General features: G+C 45.3%; 6 protein-coding genes and 1 pseudogene across 7 annotated transcripts; 3 read left to right on the forward strand and 4 right to left on the reverse strand.

The window, feature by feature from the left end:
• The first annotated feature begins 2465 nt into the window (after window positions 1-2465).
• On the forward strand, window positions 2466-2537 carry GGTG_20092 (annotated as a pseudogene). The gene has a single exon. The product of its transcript is annotated as a tRNA-OTHER (tRNA).
• Window positions 2538-9675: 7138 nt separating this feature from the next.
• On the reverse strand, window positions 9676-10453 carry GGTG_05013 (hypothetical protein). The gene is made up of 2 exons (XM_009222812.1): window positions 10226-10453; window positions 9676-10130 (listed from the first exon to the last, which is right to left on the reverse strand). Exons 1-2 carry the CDS (start codon window positions 10363-10365, stop codon window positions 9857-9859), a joined length of 414 nt encoding a protein of 137 aa, XP_009221076.1. The 5' UTR covers window positions 10366-10453; the 3' UTR covers window positions 9676-9856.
• Window positions 10454-10557: 104 nt separating this feature from the next.
• Window positions 10558-12791, forward strand: GGTG_05014 (CMGC/SRPK protein kinase). Its single transcript, XM_009222813.1, has one exon. It carries the CDS (start codon window positions 10671-10673, stop codon window positions 12111-12113), a length of 1443 nt encoding a protein of 480 aa, XP_009221077.1. The 5' UTR covers window positions 10558-10670; the 3' UTR covers window positions 12114-12791.
• Window positions 12792-13286: 495 nt separating this feature from the next.
• Window positions 13287-13796, reverse strand: GGTG_05015 (hypothetical protein; the record flags this gene model as incomplete). Its single annotated transcript, XM_009222814.1, has 1 exon — window positions 13287-13796. One exon carries the CDS (start codon window positions 13794-13796, stop codon window positions 13287-13289), a length of 510 nt encoding a protein of 169 aa, XP_009221078.1.
• A 48-nt stretch (window positions 13797-13844) lies between these two features.
• On the reverse strand, window positions 13845-15110 carry GGTG_05016 (serine-threonine kinase receptor-associated protein; the record flags this gene model as incomplete). Its single annotated transcript, XM_009222815.1, has 4 exons — window positions 13845-14014; window positions 14083-14699; window positions 14781-14916; window positions 14984-15110. 4 exons carry the CDS (start codon window positions 15108-15110, stop codon window positions 13845-13847), a joined length of 1050 nt encoding a protein of 349 aa, XP_009221079.1.
• A 721-nt stretch (window positions 15111-15831) lies between these two features.
• On the forward strand, window positions 15832-18897 carry GGTG_05017 (ubiquitin homeostasis protein lub1). Its single transcript, XM_009222816.1, has 4 exons — window positions 15832-16022; window positions 16079-17186; window positions 17248-17625; window positions 17687-18897. Exons 1-4 carry the CDS (start codon window positions 15975-15977, stop codon window positions 18553-18555), a joined length of 2403 nt encoding a protein of 800 aa, XP_009221080.1. The 5' UTR covers window positions 15832-15974; the 3' UTR covers window positions 18556-18897.
• Window positions 17009-19861, reverse strand: GGTG_05018 (hypothetical protein). Its single transcript, XM_009222817.1, has one exon. It carries the CDS (start codon window positions 19740-19742, stop codon window positions 18864-18866), a length of 879 nt encoding a protein of 292 aa, XP_009221081.1. The 5' UTR covers window positions 19743-19861; the 3' UTR covers window positions 17009-18863.

Below are 19861 nucleotides of genomic sequence, written 5' to 3' on the forward strand. Positions count from 1 at the left end.
CCGTGGTAAACTCTTCTTCCCCAACGCTACCCGCGAATCCTTGCCGAGTTAAAATCGACGAGGCCGTCGTTGCAAGCATGGAAGCTACGATATTTAAAATTAAGTTGTAGTATAACGTGGGGTAAACTGGATAATTGCTTTAAGGAAGACTACGTTATGCGCTAATTTGCTACTGCAAGCTCCGCGGCTTTTTCGGCTGCTTTCGGCGCTTTTTACATTACTGTCGCTTAACCAAGCAAAGCTGGCAACCCCATATTACACTTTTGTAGCTATAAAGCAGCGGTAAGTTGGTTACAAAAAAAAATTTAAACGAAAGCGAAGAATGTAACAAAAGCAAACTTTACGCTCGTGTTATAATTAAGTTTTTGCTTTTAAGGTAAAGCATTAAAAAAGTACTAAACAATAACACGTAATTTAACAAACTAAAGGAATTTATAAATAATTTAAGTACGGTTTAAATGCTTGCTTTAAAAAAATGCTTATAAGCTAATTTAAATTAATTAATGCCGGTGCATTTATTAAAAACCATTTAAAACAATAAAACCCCTTTTTTTTATACTTTAAAATTTAAAGCTATTTAGCTTTACTATATGTATTATATTTATAATATTTATAGCATTTCGTTATATTTGTTATATTTATAGCAATTATAATATTAAATTGTATAAAAAGCTTACGCTTAAATGCAACTAAAAGGAATTTATATTATTAAAAAAGTAAGAAAAAGAAAAAAGGCTTTTAGCCGGATCCCTTGAAAAAAAACCCAGTTTCCTGGTGGGTTGCTGGGGCGTTACAATGTAGCGTTGCGGGTGTAGCTAAACTTTTCGCGAAATCGCTGCCTAGTTGTAACGGCGTGGCTCCGGCATAACCGGAGCTACTATACAGGCTTTTAGCCCGTAACAAATTGTTACGTAATTTATACGCGGGATAGCTTTTAATTTTTATTATAACTTTTTGTACCGTAATTATAGCTTTTTTTTAAAGTTACGTTAATAATTATAACATGAAATTTTCTTTTTAATAATTAAACTTTTTTTAATTACGTATGTTATGAGCGTTAAACCCCGTAAAGCAAATAAATTAAATAAAGAAAAGCTTTTTATTAAAGTAAGGCTTTAAAGCTTGCCCCGCCCAATAAAGGCAGTAAAAGTAAAGCCGCTTGCACGAAATATTTCGTGCGCCCGCGGCCGCCCCGAAAAGCCCTTTTTGGGCTCTTTATAACTTTACTTACTTATTACTTGCATTACTGTTTTTTATTCCCTTTTATTATCGTAACAACGTATTACTATTTTTCTTTTGCTGTTTTTATTAATAATTAGTAGTTTTTATTAACAAAATGTTTAAGTAAATGTTACAATTTGTTACAATTAAGCCTCTGCTCCTAAGGTAAAGCACTAAAGGAGTATCGAACAATAGCACGTAACTTAACAAATTAAAGGGATTTACAAAATAACCTGGGTGCGGTTTAAATGCTTGCTCCAAGGGTTACTTAAAAGCTAACTAAAGTTTAACTAATGCCGAAGCCTTAATCGAAAATTACCTAAAACAGTAAAAAACCTTTCCTTTTTATAGCCCGTTCCTAGCGTTACTTTTATCCTTCCCCAAAGTGGTAACTTGTAATTTTGTCGATAAATTACAAATTACTTAAGTAATTTGTAACCCCATTAATAAATTAAAGGCGGCTTACTTAAGCTTCTTTTGGTAAAGGGTAAGCGTTTGCTTACCTTTCGCTTTCTTAGCTTCTTGTTCCGGCCGGGTATTTGTTGGTTGTAACATTAAGTCCCCTTTCCACCGGCCAAGCCCTTTTGGCCTGCTTACGTCCATTCCTCCCATTGTTAATCGTAAGTATTATTTTTTTTATTGTTTAACCGTTCCCTTTTTTTAACAATGTCGGGTTAAGTACAAAAACGCTTTGCGCGCTTAACCTTTCGGCGCAAAAACTTTTTTGCTTTGGTTTTTGCATTGGCTATTAATATAAATTTTTGCTTTTTTTATCGAAACGTTTTTAAAAAAAATACTTGTTTTGTTTTTCCGCAAAATTCTTTTCGTTGCGTAAAATATTTTGCTTGCAACCGTTTTGGCTATAACATTTTAAATTTTTTACTTAAACAATTGCGTTTTATTAATTTTTAATACCAAAAAATTAAAGCTAAAATACGGGCTATTAAAGCAAAGCGTTATGTTTTAAACAACCGTTTTAAGCGTTTTCGCAAACAAAAAAACTTTTGGCTTAAAAAGCAATTGCGGGCGTTATTTCGGGGTATTAAAACCGTGGAAAAATTGGAATAAATGGAACGGGCGGAACGGGAAAAGGCTGCTTTGGTAACGGCTAACCCCTTTTCCTTTTTCCAATTTGGCTTTCCTTTTATATTTTTTAATTAAGCAACGTTAAGGGTTAATCCTAATTTTAACCCGTTGGCCTTTTTTTAATCGGGTAAGTTGTAATTTCCTTAACAATTCCTTTTGGTCGTATAGCGCAATGGTAACGCGTTCGCTTTTGTAGCGGAAAGTCTTAAGTTTAACTCCCGGTACGACTTGGTTAAATCGACGATATCGGCTTCCCCAGCCGGGGTCGTCGATTTAATTCTTTTTTTTTTTTTGTTAATTCCGAAAGCTTAAGGTTTGGTATCGATTTTAAATTGCTTGCGCTTTTTTAATTTAGTAAGTTGTAACTTCCTTAACAATTTCCATAAATTGTATGGCGCAATAGTAATGCATTTGTTTTTGTAGCGGGAGGTTTTGGGTTTAACTCCCGGTGCAACCTTTATCGGAATTTTCGTTTTATGCATATAAGGGAAAAGCTTCGGCATTTTTTTTGTTTAAGCTTGCTAGCTTATCCTTTGAATATGTTGTAAGGGCTTTTTTCCTTTGCTTATTAAATTCCTCCAAATTTAAAGCGTTTTGCAAGCTTTAAAGCTATTGCTAACTTTTTTTTAAACGATACTTTTGCAAAGCCTTTTGGCAATTCCCAAAGTTTGTTGTATTTTTTTACGTATTGTGCTTATTCCCTTATCCTTTCCATTTAATAAAGTACTGCTTTTTGCGGTAATGCGTTCGTTTGTTAAGGATGGCCTTAACCTTTTACTTTTAGTTAGGGTTAATTTTTATTAATTTGGTGCTTTTAAAGCCCGGAAGCGCTAGTTTTAGCAAAAAAACGTAAAAAATTGGGTAAATTTGCATGGTTGGTAATAGCTAAAATTTATAATTAACCGGAAAAATAATACGGGTAACCCGAAAGGGTCCTTATCTTTTCCTATCCAGCTTATCGTTTGGCCTTTTTATTTTAATGTTAGCGCGTAAAAGGTAAACGTTATCCTTTTCTTTAAAAGTCGGTTTTTCGATCCTTTTTTTGTTGGTTTATTTTGCTATTCGGTAACGCAAGTTTTCCAATTTATTTTGGAAATTTTGGTATAGTTTGGTAAGCTTCGTTATTTGGATTTCCGTTGCTAAAGCTTTAAATTCGGCTTTGGGCTTGTTGTACGCCGTAAAGGTATACTTATAATTAGCGTAAAACGACGTTTTTTTTATGCTTTTATGCACCGAATTATTGTAAGCGAATTAGGTAATTAATAACAATTGGACCCAATTATTTTGCTTATAAATAATATAATAGCGCAAATATTGCTTTATCGTTTTATTGGTTCGTTCCGTTTATCCGTCCGTTTGGGGGTGGTACGCTATCGATAAAGCGTATTTTGCTCCGAAAAACGCCGTAAGCGTTTTCCAAAATTTGCTTATAAATAATTTGTTTTGGTCCGTAATTAATTTTTGCGGCATTTCGTAATTTGTTATTACGTGTTAAAAAAAAGCGTAAGCTAAAGTAAATACGTTGTTACTTTTTTTATATAGTAAATACAAGGTATACTTTGTAAATTTGTCCATTACTACCAATATATTATTATATTGTGTTCCCGTTAAAAGCTTTTTGGATTTAAAAAGCTTAACAACAAAATCCATAGTAATTTTTTGCCACGCTTTTTTGGGCGCTAGCAATGGTTAAAGCAATTTATAAAAAAAATGCTTGTTAGGCTTATTTTTAACGCATACTTAGCAATCTTTTATTGCTTCCAGCATTGCTGCTTTGGTTTCGGTAAACCCGTAATGCTGCCGGAGCTTTTTCCATGTTTTGGTAACCCTTAAATAGCTATAGGCTAATAGCCCGTAAATTTCCAAAATCCTTTTTAAAGGCCAATTTTACTTTTTGGTTATCGAAGCCATTGCTTGCTAAGCTAAAATTAACGCTTTTTTTAGCTTACGGGCCAAAAGCGTTTTGGTTTTTTTTGGAATAGCAACTTCGTGGTTGCTTTTTTTGCTTAAAGCATTTGCTTTTCCATTTTTTAATCCTTTTCGGTACAAAATTTAAAGGTCGTAGTTTTGGAAATACTGGTTTTAACGAATTTAACGCTTGTTAAGGTTTTGGCTTGTAATAAAATGTGCTAAATTTTTATGGTCGGTATATATCGTTATTTGGTAATTTGCTTTATACAAATATACTTTCCATTTTTTTAAAGCTTTAATAATAACGAAAAGCTTTTTATTATAAATTTAATAATTTAACTTAAATTTTTTAAATTTTTGTAAAAAGAAAGCGCAAAAATGCAGCCTTTTTTTTTATTTTGTTAATTTAATTATTCCCCGATTGCGTAATTCGACGCGTTAATTTCGACTTCGAATAATTTGTTAAGGTTTGGAATAACCAATATTGGTTCCCGTAAAATAGCGCTTTTAAGCTATTTAAAAGCGGCTTATTTTCGTGCTTCCCAATGGAATTAAATATTGTTTTTGGTAAATTTTGTAAATAACGTAACGCTGCCATTAAACCTTTGCATAAACCGTCGATAAAAATTAAAAAACCTTAAAAACGCCCGTACCTTTCGTACGTTGGTAAACGCTAGCTAATTAGCCATTTCTTATACTTTGGCTAGGTTTATTTTAACTTTTCCTAGCGTAATAACGAACCCGAAAAAAACCATTTCCTAAACGTACCACATGCATTTATCCGGGTTAATTAAAAGCTTTGCGTTTTGCAACTTTTGCAATACCTAATGCATTTGTTATTTATGCTTTTCCAGCGTTTTTAAATATATTAAAATGTTGTTTAAGTACGCTAAAATAAAAATGTTAAAATGCTTTCGAAGCACGTAATCGATTATCCGCTAAAACGTAGCTAGCGCGTTAGTAAGTTTAAAGGTTATAACCAACAATTCGTATACGCTAAACCGTATTCGAAAGGTTATTATCCATTTTTATCCTTTTTTAATTCAAAACAATTTATATGCTTTTCGAAGGTCCAAACCCGTAAAATATTCGGCTTTGCCGAATTTATCGCGTAATTCGTTAATAAAAAGCAAAAAATATCGATCCTTTATTGTAATTTCGTTTAATAGTTAGTAATCGATGCATATTCGTTCCTTTCCGTTTTTTTTAAGCACAAACAAAATTCCGTATTTTATTGGAAATATCGAAAGTTTAATTACCCCTTTTTTTAAATCTTCCCGTAATTGCTTTTTTAACCCTTTTTATTGCTTAAAGTTAAATTGGTACAATTTTTGGTACTTAAATTGCGCATTTGGTTTAAATTTAATTTTATAATTAAACGGCCCGTATTTTAAAAGCACCGTTTTTAAATTTTTTTGGAATAACTTCCAATACTTATAGTATTTCGAAAATACGTTGGCTAATTATTATAGCCTTTATTTAAATCCATCGTAAAACGTCGTTATGGTTTTTTGTAATAGGGTTTAAAAGTTGCTGCTTTGCTTTATTTCCGTTGGGATACCTTTTTTTGGCTTTATTTTTGCATTGTTTACGGCCCGTAATTGTTAAGCTTTTTTAATTGCTAATAAAAATTTTTATTAAAAATTGTTATTTTTTTAATTAATTTTTGGATTATACTTTTGTAATTACGAAATCCCAAAAACCACATTTTCGTTTCGTATTTTTAACGCGTCCAGCGTTATTTAAAAAATTTTACTTCGGTATCGAAAGCTAAAATAATCGGTTTTAATATCAATCCATCCGCCGCTATATTCGATTGGCTTTTTTTTTATTATTGTAAAAAAATATAGCTTGTTTTTTTTGCGTACAAAAATACCGTATCGTAATATTGCTTATAGCAATACGTAATTGCTTTAAGCATTGCAATCGATTAAAGTTTTTAAGCGATAAAGGCCTTATCGTACCCATATATAAAAATGTTATTCGTTCGGGCTAATTATTACTGCTAAGGTTTTTATTGTAAATAATTATCCTTTTTATGGCTTTGGTACAAGTAAATTCCTTAGTTTTTTATTTCGAAATGCTTTATTTAAAGTTTGGATAGTTTTATTTCCTATTTTTTGCGTACCCTTATATATTTTGGGTTATTGGGGTTGCTAAAAGGTTTATACAAGCTTTTTACGTCCTTGTTATACCGTATTGGTATATATAAAAGCTTATATTTTATTTGCTATATTTTGGCTTTTTGCATGGTATAAATTTAGCATTCCAATTCTTTGCATTTTTGCTATTTTAAAATCCTAGCAATGCAAAGCATAAGCCATTAAAGGTTGGATCGAAACATTGCTAACTTTTCGTACTTTTTGGTAATAAACCATTTGGGTAATTGCTATGCTAATTTAAATTTGGTAATAAGCTTGTTAATTTATCGATAAAGGAAAAAATTGCTCCAAAGCTTTTAAACCAAATATATTGCATAATTTGTAGCGAAATATTTTTCCCAAAATAGCTATAAATGCTTTTAATAATTAAGCATAAAGCTATTGTAATTTTTTTTTTTAGTGCTATTTCGTAGCTTTTCGGCCCATTTTTGGTTATATGCTTGCAACCGGGTGTACTTTCGGTACGTAATTGGGTAATCGCTACCAAACCAATTAATAAAGCGCCCAAAATCGTCCTTAATTAATGTAGCTTCGTAAAAAGTGCCGTTTTTTTTTTAGCAAATTAACGTTTTAAAAGCGCCGTCGGGTTTTAGCTTTATTCCAAGCTTTTTCGCCTTTTTGGAATTGCTTAATTACGGCTTTCGGGCATGCTAGGTGCAAACCTTTTTCCTGCCTTTGCATAGCAAGCCCGTTTTAACGGAACGTTTTGTAATTAATTTAATTTAGCATTGCTGCGCATGCATAAGCCAAACCGTCGGTTTTAACCACAATAAATTGGTTGCGGTTCGGTTCGTTTTCCCTTTTTGGCTAACGTTTGGCTTGCGTTTAAAAATTTTGTAAATTAACGCTTTGGTTGCGTTTTAATTTGTACTTTCGTTGGTATCGTTTTTGGTACGCCGCTCGTATATATTTTTGTAAAATGCGGGCGTTTTTAGCGTACCGGCAAAAGTTGCTTAAATTTTTTTCGTTGCTTTTTTTTTCGAATTCGCTTTTTTTAAACGTTACCCGTTTGTAAAAACTTTTGCTTGTTATTTACGTTTTAATTGGTTTAAAAATAGCAAAATCCGGGTTTTAAAGGATTTTTACAATATTTTTTATGGTTAGTTTATTTCCTTTTTTGCTATTTTTTGGCTCGAAATCGGGAATTGAATTGGGTTTAACCCAAAGTTTCGGGCTAAGCCTTTATTGGGTTATTTCGTTTTTAAAGTTTTTTTTTTAATAAAAGCATTTAATATTCCTTTTTATTCGGCAATACGCAAAAGCTATTTTTAAAATATTTCGTTTTGTAATTCGGGGTTTTTTTAAAAAATTTTATCGATTTAAACCTGGTCGCTTTCGTTGTTAAAATTAATTGGATTGTTATTGCAAATTGCTATAAAATTCCTTCGTTTAGCTATAGCTAATTGCTTGCGGGAAAACCACTTTATTGCATTTTTATTGGAATAATGGGCAACGCAATGGTTGTTAATACATACAGTCCAAAAAAACGTCGGGCTAAAATAGCCGTTATTTTTCGGGCTTATTATTTTTTTTTTGGTTATTACTGCTACTTTAAGTTTATTGCCCCATAATACTTTTTTTTGCTTTTTTTTTTAAAAGCAATCCTTTTTAATGTGCTTAAATTATTTATACTAAAAGCATTTGCTATTTTTGGGGTTTTGGAATTTGCGCTTTTTTTGCTTTTAATGCGTAGCGCCGGCGCTAAAATCCATAAGGCCAAAATAACAACCATAAATTATAAATTTGTTGCGGTCGAACCGTTGTTACGGTTGGTTGCTTTATATTACAAGCTTGGTTTTTTATCCTTTTTTTTCCAAACGGCGCTTATATAATTTATTGCTAATTTTAATTACGATAATAACGTATTTAGCGAAAAATTCGGATTAATTAACCTTTAAAACCTCGTTTTTTACGTTGTTTTGGAGCCCATTGTACAAATGGGCCATTTTGGTTTGGTTGGTTTAATCGAATTTGTTAGCAAAGCGTTAAAAATCGGAAACGTACTTTAACGTTGCGCCTTTTTATCGAAATTAAAATATTTCCCTTTTAACAATTCGTTGCTTGTTAATTTGGCCAAATACGTTAGTAATTTTTTTTTCGAACCGAATAAAATTGGCAAAAATAATTTTGGTTTTTTTTTTGCTTTTATTATAGCTTTTAAAAAAGTTTGTTTATACGGGCTCGAACCATTTTTTTATTTTGCTTTTAAAACGAATAATTGCGTAAACAACCTTTTATTTTTTAATCGTAAATTAAATTTGGTAAAAAGCGAAATACTTTCGATATTTGGTTAAAAAAGCTTTAAAGGTGCCTTTTTTGCCGTTGTACCGGTTAAGGGTAAAAAATTTGTAAGTTCGAACCGCCGTTTGCAAAACGCTAATTTATTGTTTAAATTGGGTAAAGTTTGCGGTTATGGTTATAAACGCGGTTTTAGCCTTTGTTACTTTTATTATATCGTAAGTTTTGCTTGCGTAGCTAAAATGTTCGTCGTTCTTTTTTGTAAAGGACTTGCCGATTTTGGTTGCTATCGTTATTGTTCGGTACCGGTTCGGGTACTAAACAAAATTAATTAAAATGTTACAATTAAGCTTTTATTTTTAAGGTAAAGCACTAAAAAAATATCGAACAATAATACGTAATTTAACAAATTAAAGGGATTTACAAAGTAATTTAAGTGCGGTTTAAATGCTTGCTTTAAAGGTTACTTAAAAGCTAATTAAAGTTTAACTAATGCTAAAGCCTTAATCGAAAATTACTTAAAACAGTAAAAAACCTTTCCTTTTTATAGCCCGTTCCTAACGCTGCTTCCATCCTTCCCCAAAGTGGTAACCTGTAATTTTGTCGATAGATTACAAATTACCTAAGTAATTTGTAACCCCATTAATAAATTAAGGGCGGCTTATTTAAGCTCCCCTTGGTAAGGGGTAAGCGCTTGCTTACCCCTCGCCTTCCTGGCTTCCTGTCCCGGCCAGGTGTTTGTTGGTTGTAACACAATTAAACTTTTGCTTTTAAAGTAAAGCATTATAAAAGCACTAAATAATAGCACGTAATTTAATAAATTAAAAATGATTTACAAATAATTTAAGTGCAATTTAAATGCTTGCTTTAAAAAATATTTAAAAGTTAATTTAAATTAATTAATAACAGTACATTTGGTAAAAATTATTTAAAACAAATAATTTTTTTTTATACTTTAAAACTTTGGTATTATTTATTTTGCTATGTATGCTATATTTATTTATAGCATTTTGTTATATTTGCTATGTTTATAGCAAATATAGCATTTAATTATTACGTAACCTGTTTCGCGGGGTAGCTTTAAACCTTTACTATTTACTATAGCACTTTATGCTTTAGTAATGGCCTTTTTCCCAAGGTTACGTTGGTGGCCGTAACAGCCCGGCCTAGCTAAAGATTAATACAATGATAACTTCCGAAAATTCCCTGGCCAGCTATTCCATATGCCCATACCTAATCTATGGTTCCTGGAACAGTTCCGAATCGTCTGGCCACACCACCTTGCGAGCCTGTCCCGGCTTCGGTGTCCCCCTTGGCGTAGTGTCGGCTTTGGGGTTTGTGTGCACAGCTTTGTTGATTACAGTGTCGGTCTTGTCCTTGACGTATCCGTGGGAGCTCACGTGTGTCTCGGTGGTTACTCCATTTTCGTCCTTGAAGGAGACGGTGAGGTGGAGTCCGTTGGGGTCAGAAACGCGTTGGCCTTTGACGTACGTCGACCTGTGGAGGTGCGACCTAACATTTAAGCAGAGGGCTTTTGTTAGTAAATATTCCCAAGGCCGCTTGCTTTCGCACAAGAGCTTTCGGGGAGATAGGGTTCTTGGGTAAACCTGATGAGGATGGCCTTGGGGTAGATATGCCGGTCCTTCGCTGTCTGGTACGCAAGAGCGACGTACTGGCTAACCAGCTCTGGCTTCGCGGGAACAATGGCCTTGTAAAAGTAGTACTTGACGATGTTAATGGTAGACATGGGATAGATGGTACCGAGTGTATGTGTATGGGTTTGGAATGGGATGGATGTAGTTAGATGATTGTGTTTTGAGGGAACATTCGAAAACTACAGGGTGGCTGCCGCAACGCGGCGGGTGGGCCCTACGCGCCAGAACTCCGAAGGTTGCGGCAACGTCAAGCTCCACCATGGCGGGGCGATCATCGGCCGTGGCGATGCTGAAAATTACAAAAGCATCCATTCCACCCATAGCCGCAAGGCCAACGGATTCATATAGTATAACATCCTCTATGAAGTCCCGCCGGGGAGCTTCGCAACTCTAGCAAATGGCCTTTTCCGCTGCATCCCGTTCGTTTTTTCGTTGCCCATCATTGCTTTCCCGTTTCTCATCTTTCCGCCACCAACTACTGCCTCCTCAAGGTCTGATCCTCTCTAGAGCGCGCCCGATAAGCATGTCAACAGGAGATGCTCTTCACGAACCTAAGAAGGCTCCCATGCCCGAGTACCACTTCATCCCCTACGCCGAACAGCTCTATCGTTATGCTCCTGGTGGCTACCACCCAGTCCTCATAGGGGACACCCTGGGATCAAGATACCGAGTTGTACACAAGCTGGGTTATGGGGGCTTCTCCACTACTTGGCTGTGTCGAAATGAGGCATCGCAAGCCTACGTCGCCATCAAAGTTGGTACTGCGGACTCCCCCTTTGACGAGTACGAGATGCTCGACTTCCTGAATCGCCCGTCCTCGAAGAACGCACCGGGCCGGTCCATGATACCCAAGGTTCTCGACCGGTTTACGGTTGAGGGCCCCAATGGACGTCACCCATGCATCGCAACCCCGCCAGCCTTGTGCAGCATCCAAGAAGCACTCGACGAGGAGGCGCCGTTCCCGATTGATACTGCTCGTTCTCTAGCTGCCCAGCTTGTCCTAGCCCTCGACTACATCCACTCCAGAGGAATCGTCCACGGAGATCTGCACCTCGGGAACCTTTTGCTATGCCCGGCAACCAACAATTTGGACCAACTTACGGTGGATGAGCTTTACGCCAAATACCCACTAATTCCTACGGAGCCCGCTGTGAGACACGACGAAAAGCCACTGGGGCCCGGCATCCCGCCTCATATCACCTTTTCGGCCTATCTTGGAAAGCTGCCGAAAGATTGTTCTGTATCCGAGACTAAGGCTATGGTGGCAGACTTTGGTTCGTCATATCACATGACCCCAGACAGCATGCACAAAACATGCCCTCCTCTCGGCTTCATCGCACCCGAGGCTTTCTACGAAAAGGACCGGTGCCTCTCCTCCAGCTCCGACATATGGGCTCTTGCAGGCAACATATGGGAAATCTTCGGTGGCATGCGCCTGTTCCAAGATGCATGGAACCCTGACGACGACCTTATCACATGGCAGTGGGTTTTGGCCCTAGGGAAGCTGCCGTTGGAGTGGTGGGATAAATGGGAGGCGCGGTCAAAGTACTTTACCGAAGACGGTGAGATAGGGCCAGGCGGGCACGCGGTATGGTGTGCAACGTCTTTCGACGGCAAATTCGTGGAGTGCATTCAGGAGAGACGTCAAACGGGGGGCCTAGAAATCCTCGGCGATCAGGAGACTTTGGCCTTCAAGGCTATGCTGCGCCGTATGCTGGCGTACAGGCCAGAGGAGCGTCCGACGGCGGCGGAGCTGCTCCGCTGCGAATGGATGGTCAAATGGGCGCTACCTGAGCTGAGGAAATCCCCTTACGCCCGCTTGCTGGACGGCGAGGTATAACGCCCATGTAATGGGGCTTGGTGTGTCGTGTCAATTACAACCAGTTGCCCAAAATTTGCACAAGCAGATAGTTTGGCACAAATCTCCATTCACTCCCGACGTCTCTGACAGCCTACCCAGCCGATGGCTACCCCCGAGGCGGGGCTGTTGTTGCAGATCAGAAGACTCAACTGCTTGACGTGGGCTTCCTAGGCAGCTCGGAGCATGCATCTCGAAGGTCGGCTAGTGGAGCGTTTCAAGGGTTGACTTGTCCGTGTAGGTGGGAGTAGATTGAGGGTTTTGGTGTGGTGTTGGAGGTATTGCTAAAGAGATGGGGGAGGCGTAGCCCAAGGTTAGAGGATATTAATGCTGGTAGGCAGTCGGGCGGGGAGGGAAAGTAGGTTGGTTGTTGAGAGGTCTCGATAGGCAAGGAGGTGGGAAGAAAGAGGTCGTGATTGCGATACGTAAAAGAGAATAAGAGAATAAGAACCGCAAGGAGAGGAAGAGGAACCGGGATGGGGAGGCCATATTGTCGTTACAAGATGAGAAGAGTTTCCTGGGATAAGGAAAAAGAACAGGAAGGAAATATACACTCGCAGCAAACAAAGGCCGTCACGGACAATTCGAGTGCTTCGTTTTGTCTGAAAGAAACATCCACTCATCCTCATAAAATGATTTCATGTAAGATATCTTCAGAGGCTTTTTTTTTTTTGCTTCTTCCCATGGGCAACGCCGTGCATGCTAGAATGTGACCAGCTTTACTGCAGTACATGCCTCGAGGCAAAGACATCGGGCACCGAAGAGGCACCGCAGATATGTCATGATGGTGACGCAGCCCGCCATAATATATTGTGCCCATCTTTCCTTCTTCTTAAGCCACCGCTGTGTGCAGTCGTATCAAGCTGCTTGGATTACACGGGCACGACCCTCTTCTAGTTCAAACCGTCTTCCTCCAAGTCAGGACTAACAATGGCTGACGCCCGACAGATCCAGGCATCATTCGATCCTACCTCAAAAAATGGAATACAAACCTGCGCAAAACACATCTTGTCCAAGTCGCGCCCCGGCTTGGTGTTTGGGGGATACTCGGGTTAACGGGCGCGCATCTAGGGACTACTTAATACAGTCAACATGGAGGGGGCACCGTCGTATAACTTCGCGAGTCGTTTTGGGATAAGGATGATACAATGAATATTAGAAGCTGGGATTAGGCTCGCTGAATGCCACGCCGCGGCGGCCAAGCTCCTGCAGGAACATACGTTTGCTGACAGCGCCAGGGCTCTCTGAGTCGGGACGGGGCGGGTTGGAGTGGCTGCGGGGGCGGTTGCCGCCGGAGCTGGCGTTTGCGACGAGAGGAGATAGAAGAGCGCCGCTAGTGGCATAGTCGCTGCTAGACTTGTCGCTCTCCGAAGAACACGCTTGCGCTCGGGCCGAGTCACTGGGGACGGCGGGGCTGGGAATGTCGCAACAGCCGTCGCCTCCGAACGGCATCATGATGTTGTGGCGGCGCGAGATAGCAGCCGCCATCTGACCACACGTCTCGGTTGGGGCCGAGTGGTCAAAGTCGAGCACGCGCGTCTGTTGCGGAAACCTGACGGCATGGAAGGCAGTGGTATGCTCGATGGGCTCGCCGCCGTCAACCATGGACCACGACTCTGATCCAGTCGAGTTGGTGTCTGACGGGGTCGACGCCCGGCCCGCCATGACCAGCAGATCGTGCGGCCTGCTCTCCTCGGGCGATCGTCGCGATTTCTAATCCGACGACTTCTCGCCTGCTGCCGCCCCGCCCCGCCAGAGCCCGTAAAAGCCCGGGCAGTTCTTCCACAGCTTGATGGTGCCGTCCTCGGACGCCGTGGCGTACAGTTTGCCGTCGGGCGAGAAGGAGATGGACCACACCGGTCCGTGGTGGCCCTTGTGGACGTCTGTGACGTTGCGCTGTGAGCTAGCCGGACATGGCAAAAGATTGGGGCCAGGGGACGAAGCAACTTACCCATTTCAGAACCGTCCTCATAGCTGTAGACCCGGACCCAAGTTCCAGGCTCCTCGCCGACGGCAAACTTCCTCTGCTTGAGATCCAGGCCAACACTGGCCACGCCGTGGTTCAGCTTGAACTGCTTAAGCTCGTCCATCATCTGCGGCCCGCCGTAGAAGTACACCGCCTTGCCTGCGGCAATGGCGAGCACGGGCTGGCCGCCGTTGATGTCCGTCGGCTCGGCGAAGTCGGGATCGAGCTGGACAGCCTCGCACGACTTGATCTCGGCGTCGAGGGTGAGCGACTTGACCATCTGCTTGGACGGCACGTCGAACCAGCGGAGCGTCTTGCCCGAGGCCGTGACAATGATGTTGGTATCCATAGTCCAGACAATGGCCTTGATGGGGTCCGTGTGCGTGCCCTCGCCGATCTCGTGGGCGCGCGAGGCGTCCAGCTCCATCTCCTCGGTGGCCTCCTTGGACGACGCGTCCTGGAGGTCCCACAGTCGAAGCTTCTTCTCAAACCCGCCCGTCGCCACCATGTCCGAGTTGGTTGGGGGGTAGGCGACGGCGCGGACGATGTGGTCGTGCTTGAGCGTGAAGAGGACCTCGCCCGTGTGCGAGTTCCAGATCTTGCTGTGAGGGGAAAGCCCCTGAATGTCAGAAACCAGACCAAACAAGGAGCAAGCAATGTCGAGCATCGAGGACCAGGCCTACCAGCTAAAGTCGGCCGAGGCGGTAGCGGCATTGCTCATATCCGGGCTGAGCTTGGCCTGCCAGACGGCGCCCTTGTGGCCGATAAAGGTGCCGATCCAGTCGCCCGTCTGGCCGTGGCGCAACATGGGGTTGCCATCTGCAAAGAATGTCAGCCGACGCAACAGTTGGGCCGAGGCGGGGCAGCGAGGCCACAACAGACGCACCTTTGCAAGCCGACAGCATAAAGTAGTTTTCCTGCTCAAAGGTTGAGGAGAAGTTAATGTGAGGCACAGGGCGCGAGTGGCCGTGGCAGGTGAGCGGGACGTATTGGCGGGGGGCCTCGGCAGCCATCTTGTTAGGAGCCCTGTTTCGGACCGAGTTGGTGTTGTGTGTGCGTGAAGCGGGTAGATGTCGTTTGCGTAGATGGACGATGGGTCAAGTCTTATAGAGAGTTGTGATCAAACGGGAGTCCAAAGACGGCCGGTGTGCAAAAGGCCGTAACCAATCCTCCCTAAGGAATGGAATTATGATGTCGTCGAGTTCGTCAAGTCGTAGCGGTCGTCAGTTATTTTTTGATGTTTTTTTTGGTTTGTTTTTCTTTGTTGCGCTGTCCGCAAACGCAGGATGGGACACAGGTGCGAGCCAGGGAGTGTAGTTCGAGATACAGGGAAAGTCGAGAATTGCAATAGAGAGAGAGAGGAAGAAGAAGAAAAAAGAAGAACAAAAAGGAATGCCTCGCTGTCCCAGGAAGCCCGTTGTCGGTGTCGGTCGGAGAGTCGTGGCTGGCAGTGGAAAGGAGAAGGAAAAAAGGAGGCCTTTCGTATTTTCGGTCTGGGGTCTGGACGTTTGGGGACGGCGGGGCAGGCCCAAGCGGTCTGTGCGCGCTGCGTGCCTGCCGCTCAAGCGACCCTGCAAGGAAGGTACCTGAAACACAGCGGCTCTTGTAGCAGAATAGGGAGTACCTACCGCCTTTACTGCACCGTCTAATGTCCCGTCTGTGCCACCTTGCTGGCTAGAGCGACCCCAGCACGGCTGGAGCTCGGCGCAGTGTGGGGTATTTGCGAGCTGCTAGCGATTAGGGAGCAGGCACATACCACCTGCCTGAGGTGTGTGCCCCGCCCTTTCATCATCGTCGGTTCAACCGCCATTGAATTCCAGCCACCACCAAACAACCTTCTCAACCGCGGCGGCTCGGATTCAGCGCAGCCGAGCGCCATGTCCATCTTCAAGCTTTCGGCCCAGCTGCAGGGCCACTCCAACGATGTGGGTGTCCTCTGAGCCATCATCCCCATGCCCATAACCACGCCTAACAGCCCCAGGTCAAATCCGTCCGCTACAAGTCTAGCGACGTGATCGTCTCGGCCTCGAGGGACAACTCAGTGCGCCTGTGGAAGCGGTCCTCGCCCGCCGAGGGCCCGCCCGTGTTCGAGAGCGCAGCCCTCGCCCAATCCAGCTCCTACGTCAACTCGCTCGCCATCGTTCCGCCCTCGCCCGCCCATCCCGACGGCCTGGTCGTCACTAGCGGTCTCGACCCCATCATCTACGTCCACCAGCCACGGCCCGCCGACGAGCAGGGCGAAGGCTTCCCCATCCTCCTGCCCGGCCACGAGAACAACGTGTGCAGCCTCGACGTCTCGCCCGACGGTAAGTTTATCGCCTCGGGCAGCTGGGACACCAAGGCCAAGATATGGCATGTGGGAAAGTGGGACCTCGCCGCCGAGCTCGACGGCCATGACAAGTCGGTCACGGCCGTCCTGGCCCTTGACGGCTCCTCGGTAGTAACGGGATGCGCCGACAACATGATCCGCGCCTACGGTCTGGCCCGCGCCCAGCCGGACCATCCGCAGTCCCCTGCCAAGACCATATTCACTGCCGAGCCCGTTCGCGCCTTATGTCGCCTGCCACCCGGCCACCCTAGCGGCGCCCGCTTTGCTAGCGCCGGAAACGACTTTATCATCCGCCTCTGGACCCCGCAGGGTCAGCAGGTCACGGAGCTGCACGGTCACGAGTCCTTCGTCTACTCTCTGGCCTGTCTGCCCTCGGGCGAGATTGTCAGCGCCGGCGAAGACAGGACCGTAAGGGTGTGGAAGGGGGCCGAGTGTGTGCAGACGCTGGTGCATCCCGCCGTCTCGGTGTGGGCCGTTGACGTCTGTCCGGAGACGGGAGACATCGTGTCGGGCGCCAGCGACAACATAATACGCATCTGGACCCGGTCTGCTGACCGCATCGCCGACGCAGACACGCTGCGCCAGTTTGACGAGACGCTGAGGGGCATGGCCATCCCCAAGGAGACCATGTCAGGCGACCTCCAGAACCAGGCCTTCCCCGGGCCAGAATTCCTCACGACCAACGTAGGCAAGAAGGACGGCCAGATACAGGTGATCAAGAACCCGGATGGCGGACTTGACGCCCACATGTGGTCGGTTGGTAAGTCATGCCATGCCGCCTTTATGGTTGCGGCCGTTTGCTGACTAGCGCTCGTTTTTAGCGCAACAAAAATGGGAACTCTACGGTGCCGTCGTCGACTCCCCAGGGAGCTCCGACAAGAAGAAGCAGTACGACGGCAAGGAGTGGGACTTTGTGTTCCAGGTCGACATCGAAGACGGCAAACCCACACTATCTCTGCCATACAACGCCAACGAGAACCCGTATGACGCAGCCAGGAGGTTTCTAGAAAAGAACGAGCTACCCATTAGTTATTTGGAGCAGGTGGCTCAGTTCGTTGTCAGGGAATCTGGCGGCCAGAAGCTCGAGAATGCCGATTTTTCAGGCGGTGCTCAGAGCTCGGCACCGCCAACCGCGAGTGCGCCAAAACAGGTTCTACCCAGCACAGACTTTGTGCTGATCCCGACACTAAACTCGGAGCGTAAGTGGTCATGGTTCCCCTTGCCACTGCGGTGATCTAACATGCCACCAAACGACTATAGCATTACTCAAGAAGATCCTGTCTTTGAATGCCGACCTCGTCAAAATTGGGGACAAGGAGTTTGCCCTGAACCCCACAGAGGTGTCTTCTTTGCAGTCTTTGGCCAGAGAGCTTCAGGCGGCCCTGACGTCAGCACCAACCAAGGTTTCTCCGTCAGCGGCCAAGAAGCCAGCGGAGTTTGAAGTCTCTTCGCAGCAGATCGGGCTGGTGATGAAGATGGCGGTCAACTGGCAGTATAGCACACGGCTGCCCAGCCTGGATCTGCTCCGCTGCCTGGCCGTGTCGGAGGCGGCGGCAACATACAGCCACAATGCACACGGTAACTTCCTCGACGCCGTGCTGACGGGGGCTTTCGAGACCCCGGCTGGGGCACCGGTCAACGAGGCGTCTGCATTCATGGCCATGCGTGCCATCACCAACATATTCGCCACGGAGCAGGGCCGCCAGCTCGCCGTGGCCGTCTTTGCGCGGGTCGTGTCCACTATGGAGGCCATCCTCGGCATCGAGGCCGAGCCTTTCAAGGGGCCGGTCGGTCCCAACAACCGAAACCTCTCCATCGCCCTGAGTTCGGTGGCGCTCAACTACGCCGTGCTAGCGTGGAGCCAGGCGGCCAAGGGCGGCAAGACGGAGCTCCCCACCGAGGGGCTCTCGCTCCTCGTCAACTGCCTGGGCGAGGTGCTCCAGAACAACAACGATGCGTCGACGGTGGTCCGGGCTCTGGTGGCGCTTGGCACCCTGGCCAAGGTGGAGGGCCTCAAGCCCGTGGTCAAGGACCTGGGTGGCGCGAGCTGGGCACGCATAGCCAAAGACAGAAGCGCCGACGCGGCGGTCAAGGAGTGGGCAGAAGCCGTGACGCATGCTCTGGGCTGATGCTGCCAGGACAGTTCTTATTTGCTGGAAATCTTGCTAGATGGCGGCGACAAACGACCAAGCCCAACCTTGCTTTCGACAGTAGGAGCCCCTGAAAGTTCGACAGTCTTTCAATACCCAGGTGAAAATACTACATCTTGGACAGGGAGCAGAGGGCAACTGCAGCTGCAGCTGCACTCGCTCCTCGGCACATGGATTAATAGATTAGGGAGAGGGAGAATGCCAAGCTTAAAGTGAAAATAGAGACAGCGTTCATGAGCGTGGCAAGCGTGGGTATCGTTCAGAGGTTGTTTTTTTTAAAACGTGAATCAGCGGCGGGTTGCGGCCGTGGCCGCCTTTCTCCAGTAGATGCACGTGTCACCAAAAGAGAAGGAGGCCTCGTCGGGCGGGAACTCGAGCATGTCGTAGGTCTGGTGTATCCGGGCGACCTTGGCGAGCGAGTCCTTGATGGTGCCGTCGTCGTCGGGCACCTCGTCCCACGTGGTCCACTTTGTGCCGACAAACATGGCGGGCTGGGCGCCGCCGAGGGCACGGCTGTAGACCTCGTGGTACATGTGCACGCCCCAGAGCAGGCCCGACTCGGACACCATGTCGAAGGCGGCCGGGTCCTCGACGACGACGTGGCCCATGCGCTCGATGAAGGCCACGTCGGCGGGCGTGTACTCGGGCTCCTGGAAGACGCAGCGGATCTTTTGGGCGGGCTGGGGCGGGGGCGGCGTCGCCTCCTCGGGCTCGGAGAGCAGGTCGATCAGGGCCAGCAGCGCGGCCGTCTGCACGTGGGCGCTGCGGCGGCGGTCCCAGTTGGAGTCCGGGGCGTGCAGGGGCCCGTTTCCGAGGCAGACGGCGGCCGTGACGGGCGCGTGCGACGGCGCCGCAGACCGGATCAGGCTGCGGAGCGCGGCGTAGGCGGGGCCGGCGAGCCAGCGGTCGCGGATGTGGGTGTACGTGGCCGAGATTTCGTCCACGGCGGCTTCGAGGTCGTCGGGGGGAGGCATGGTGATGGGGGCGGCGGCGGCCGGAACGCCAGTTTCTTGTTTGTTGGGTGGTTGGTAGGAGGAGGAGGAGGAGGATGAGGTGGTGGTGGTGGTGGTGTTGGTTGTGGTTGTAGTGGTTGTGGTGGTGCCTTTGCGGCGGCGCGACGACACCGTGGTCCAGGCACTGCCGGGGTCTGCCTGGGGAGGAGGCATTGGGGGCTGCGGAGGAGAGGGGGGAGGACGGGCCGGAGTGGGAGGGGAAGCTAACGGCTAGCAAGGGGCATGGGTGGGATGGCAAGGGTGGCGAGAGGGGCAGACGCCAGGGGGGGGGG

Source organism: Gaeumannomyces tritici, assembly GCF_000145635.1.
Source record: "Gaeumannomyces tritici R3-111a-1 unplaced genomic scaffold supercont2.2, whole genome shotgun sequence".
Classification (NCBI taxonomy): Eukaryota; Fungi; Ascomycota; class Sordariomycetes; order Magnaporthales; family Magnaporthaceae; genus Gaeumannomyces; species Gaeumannomyces tritici.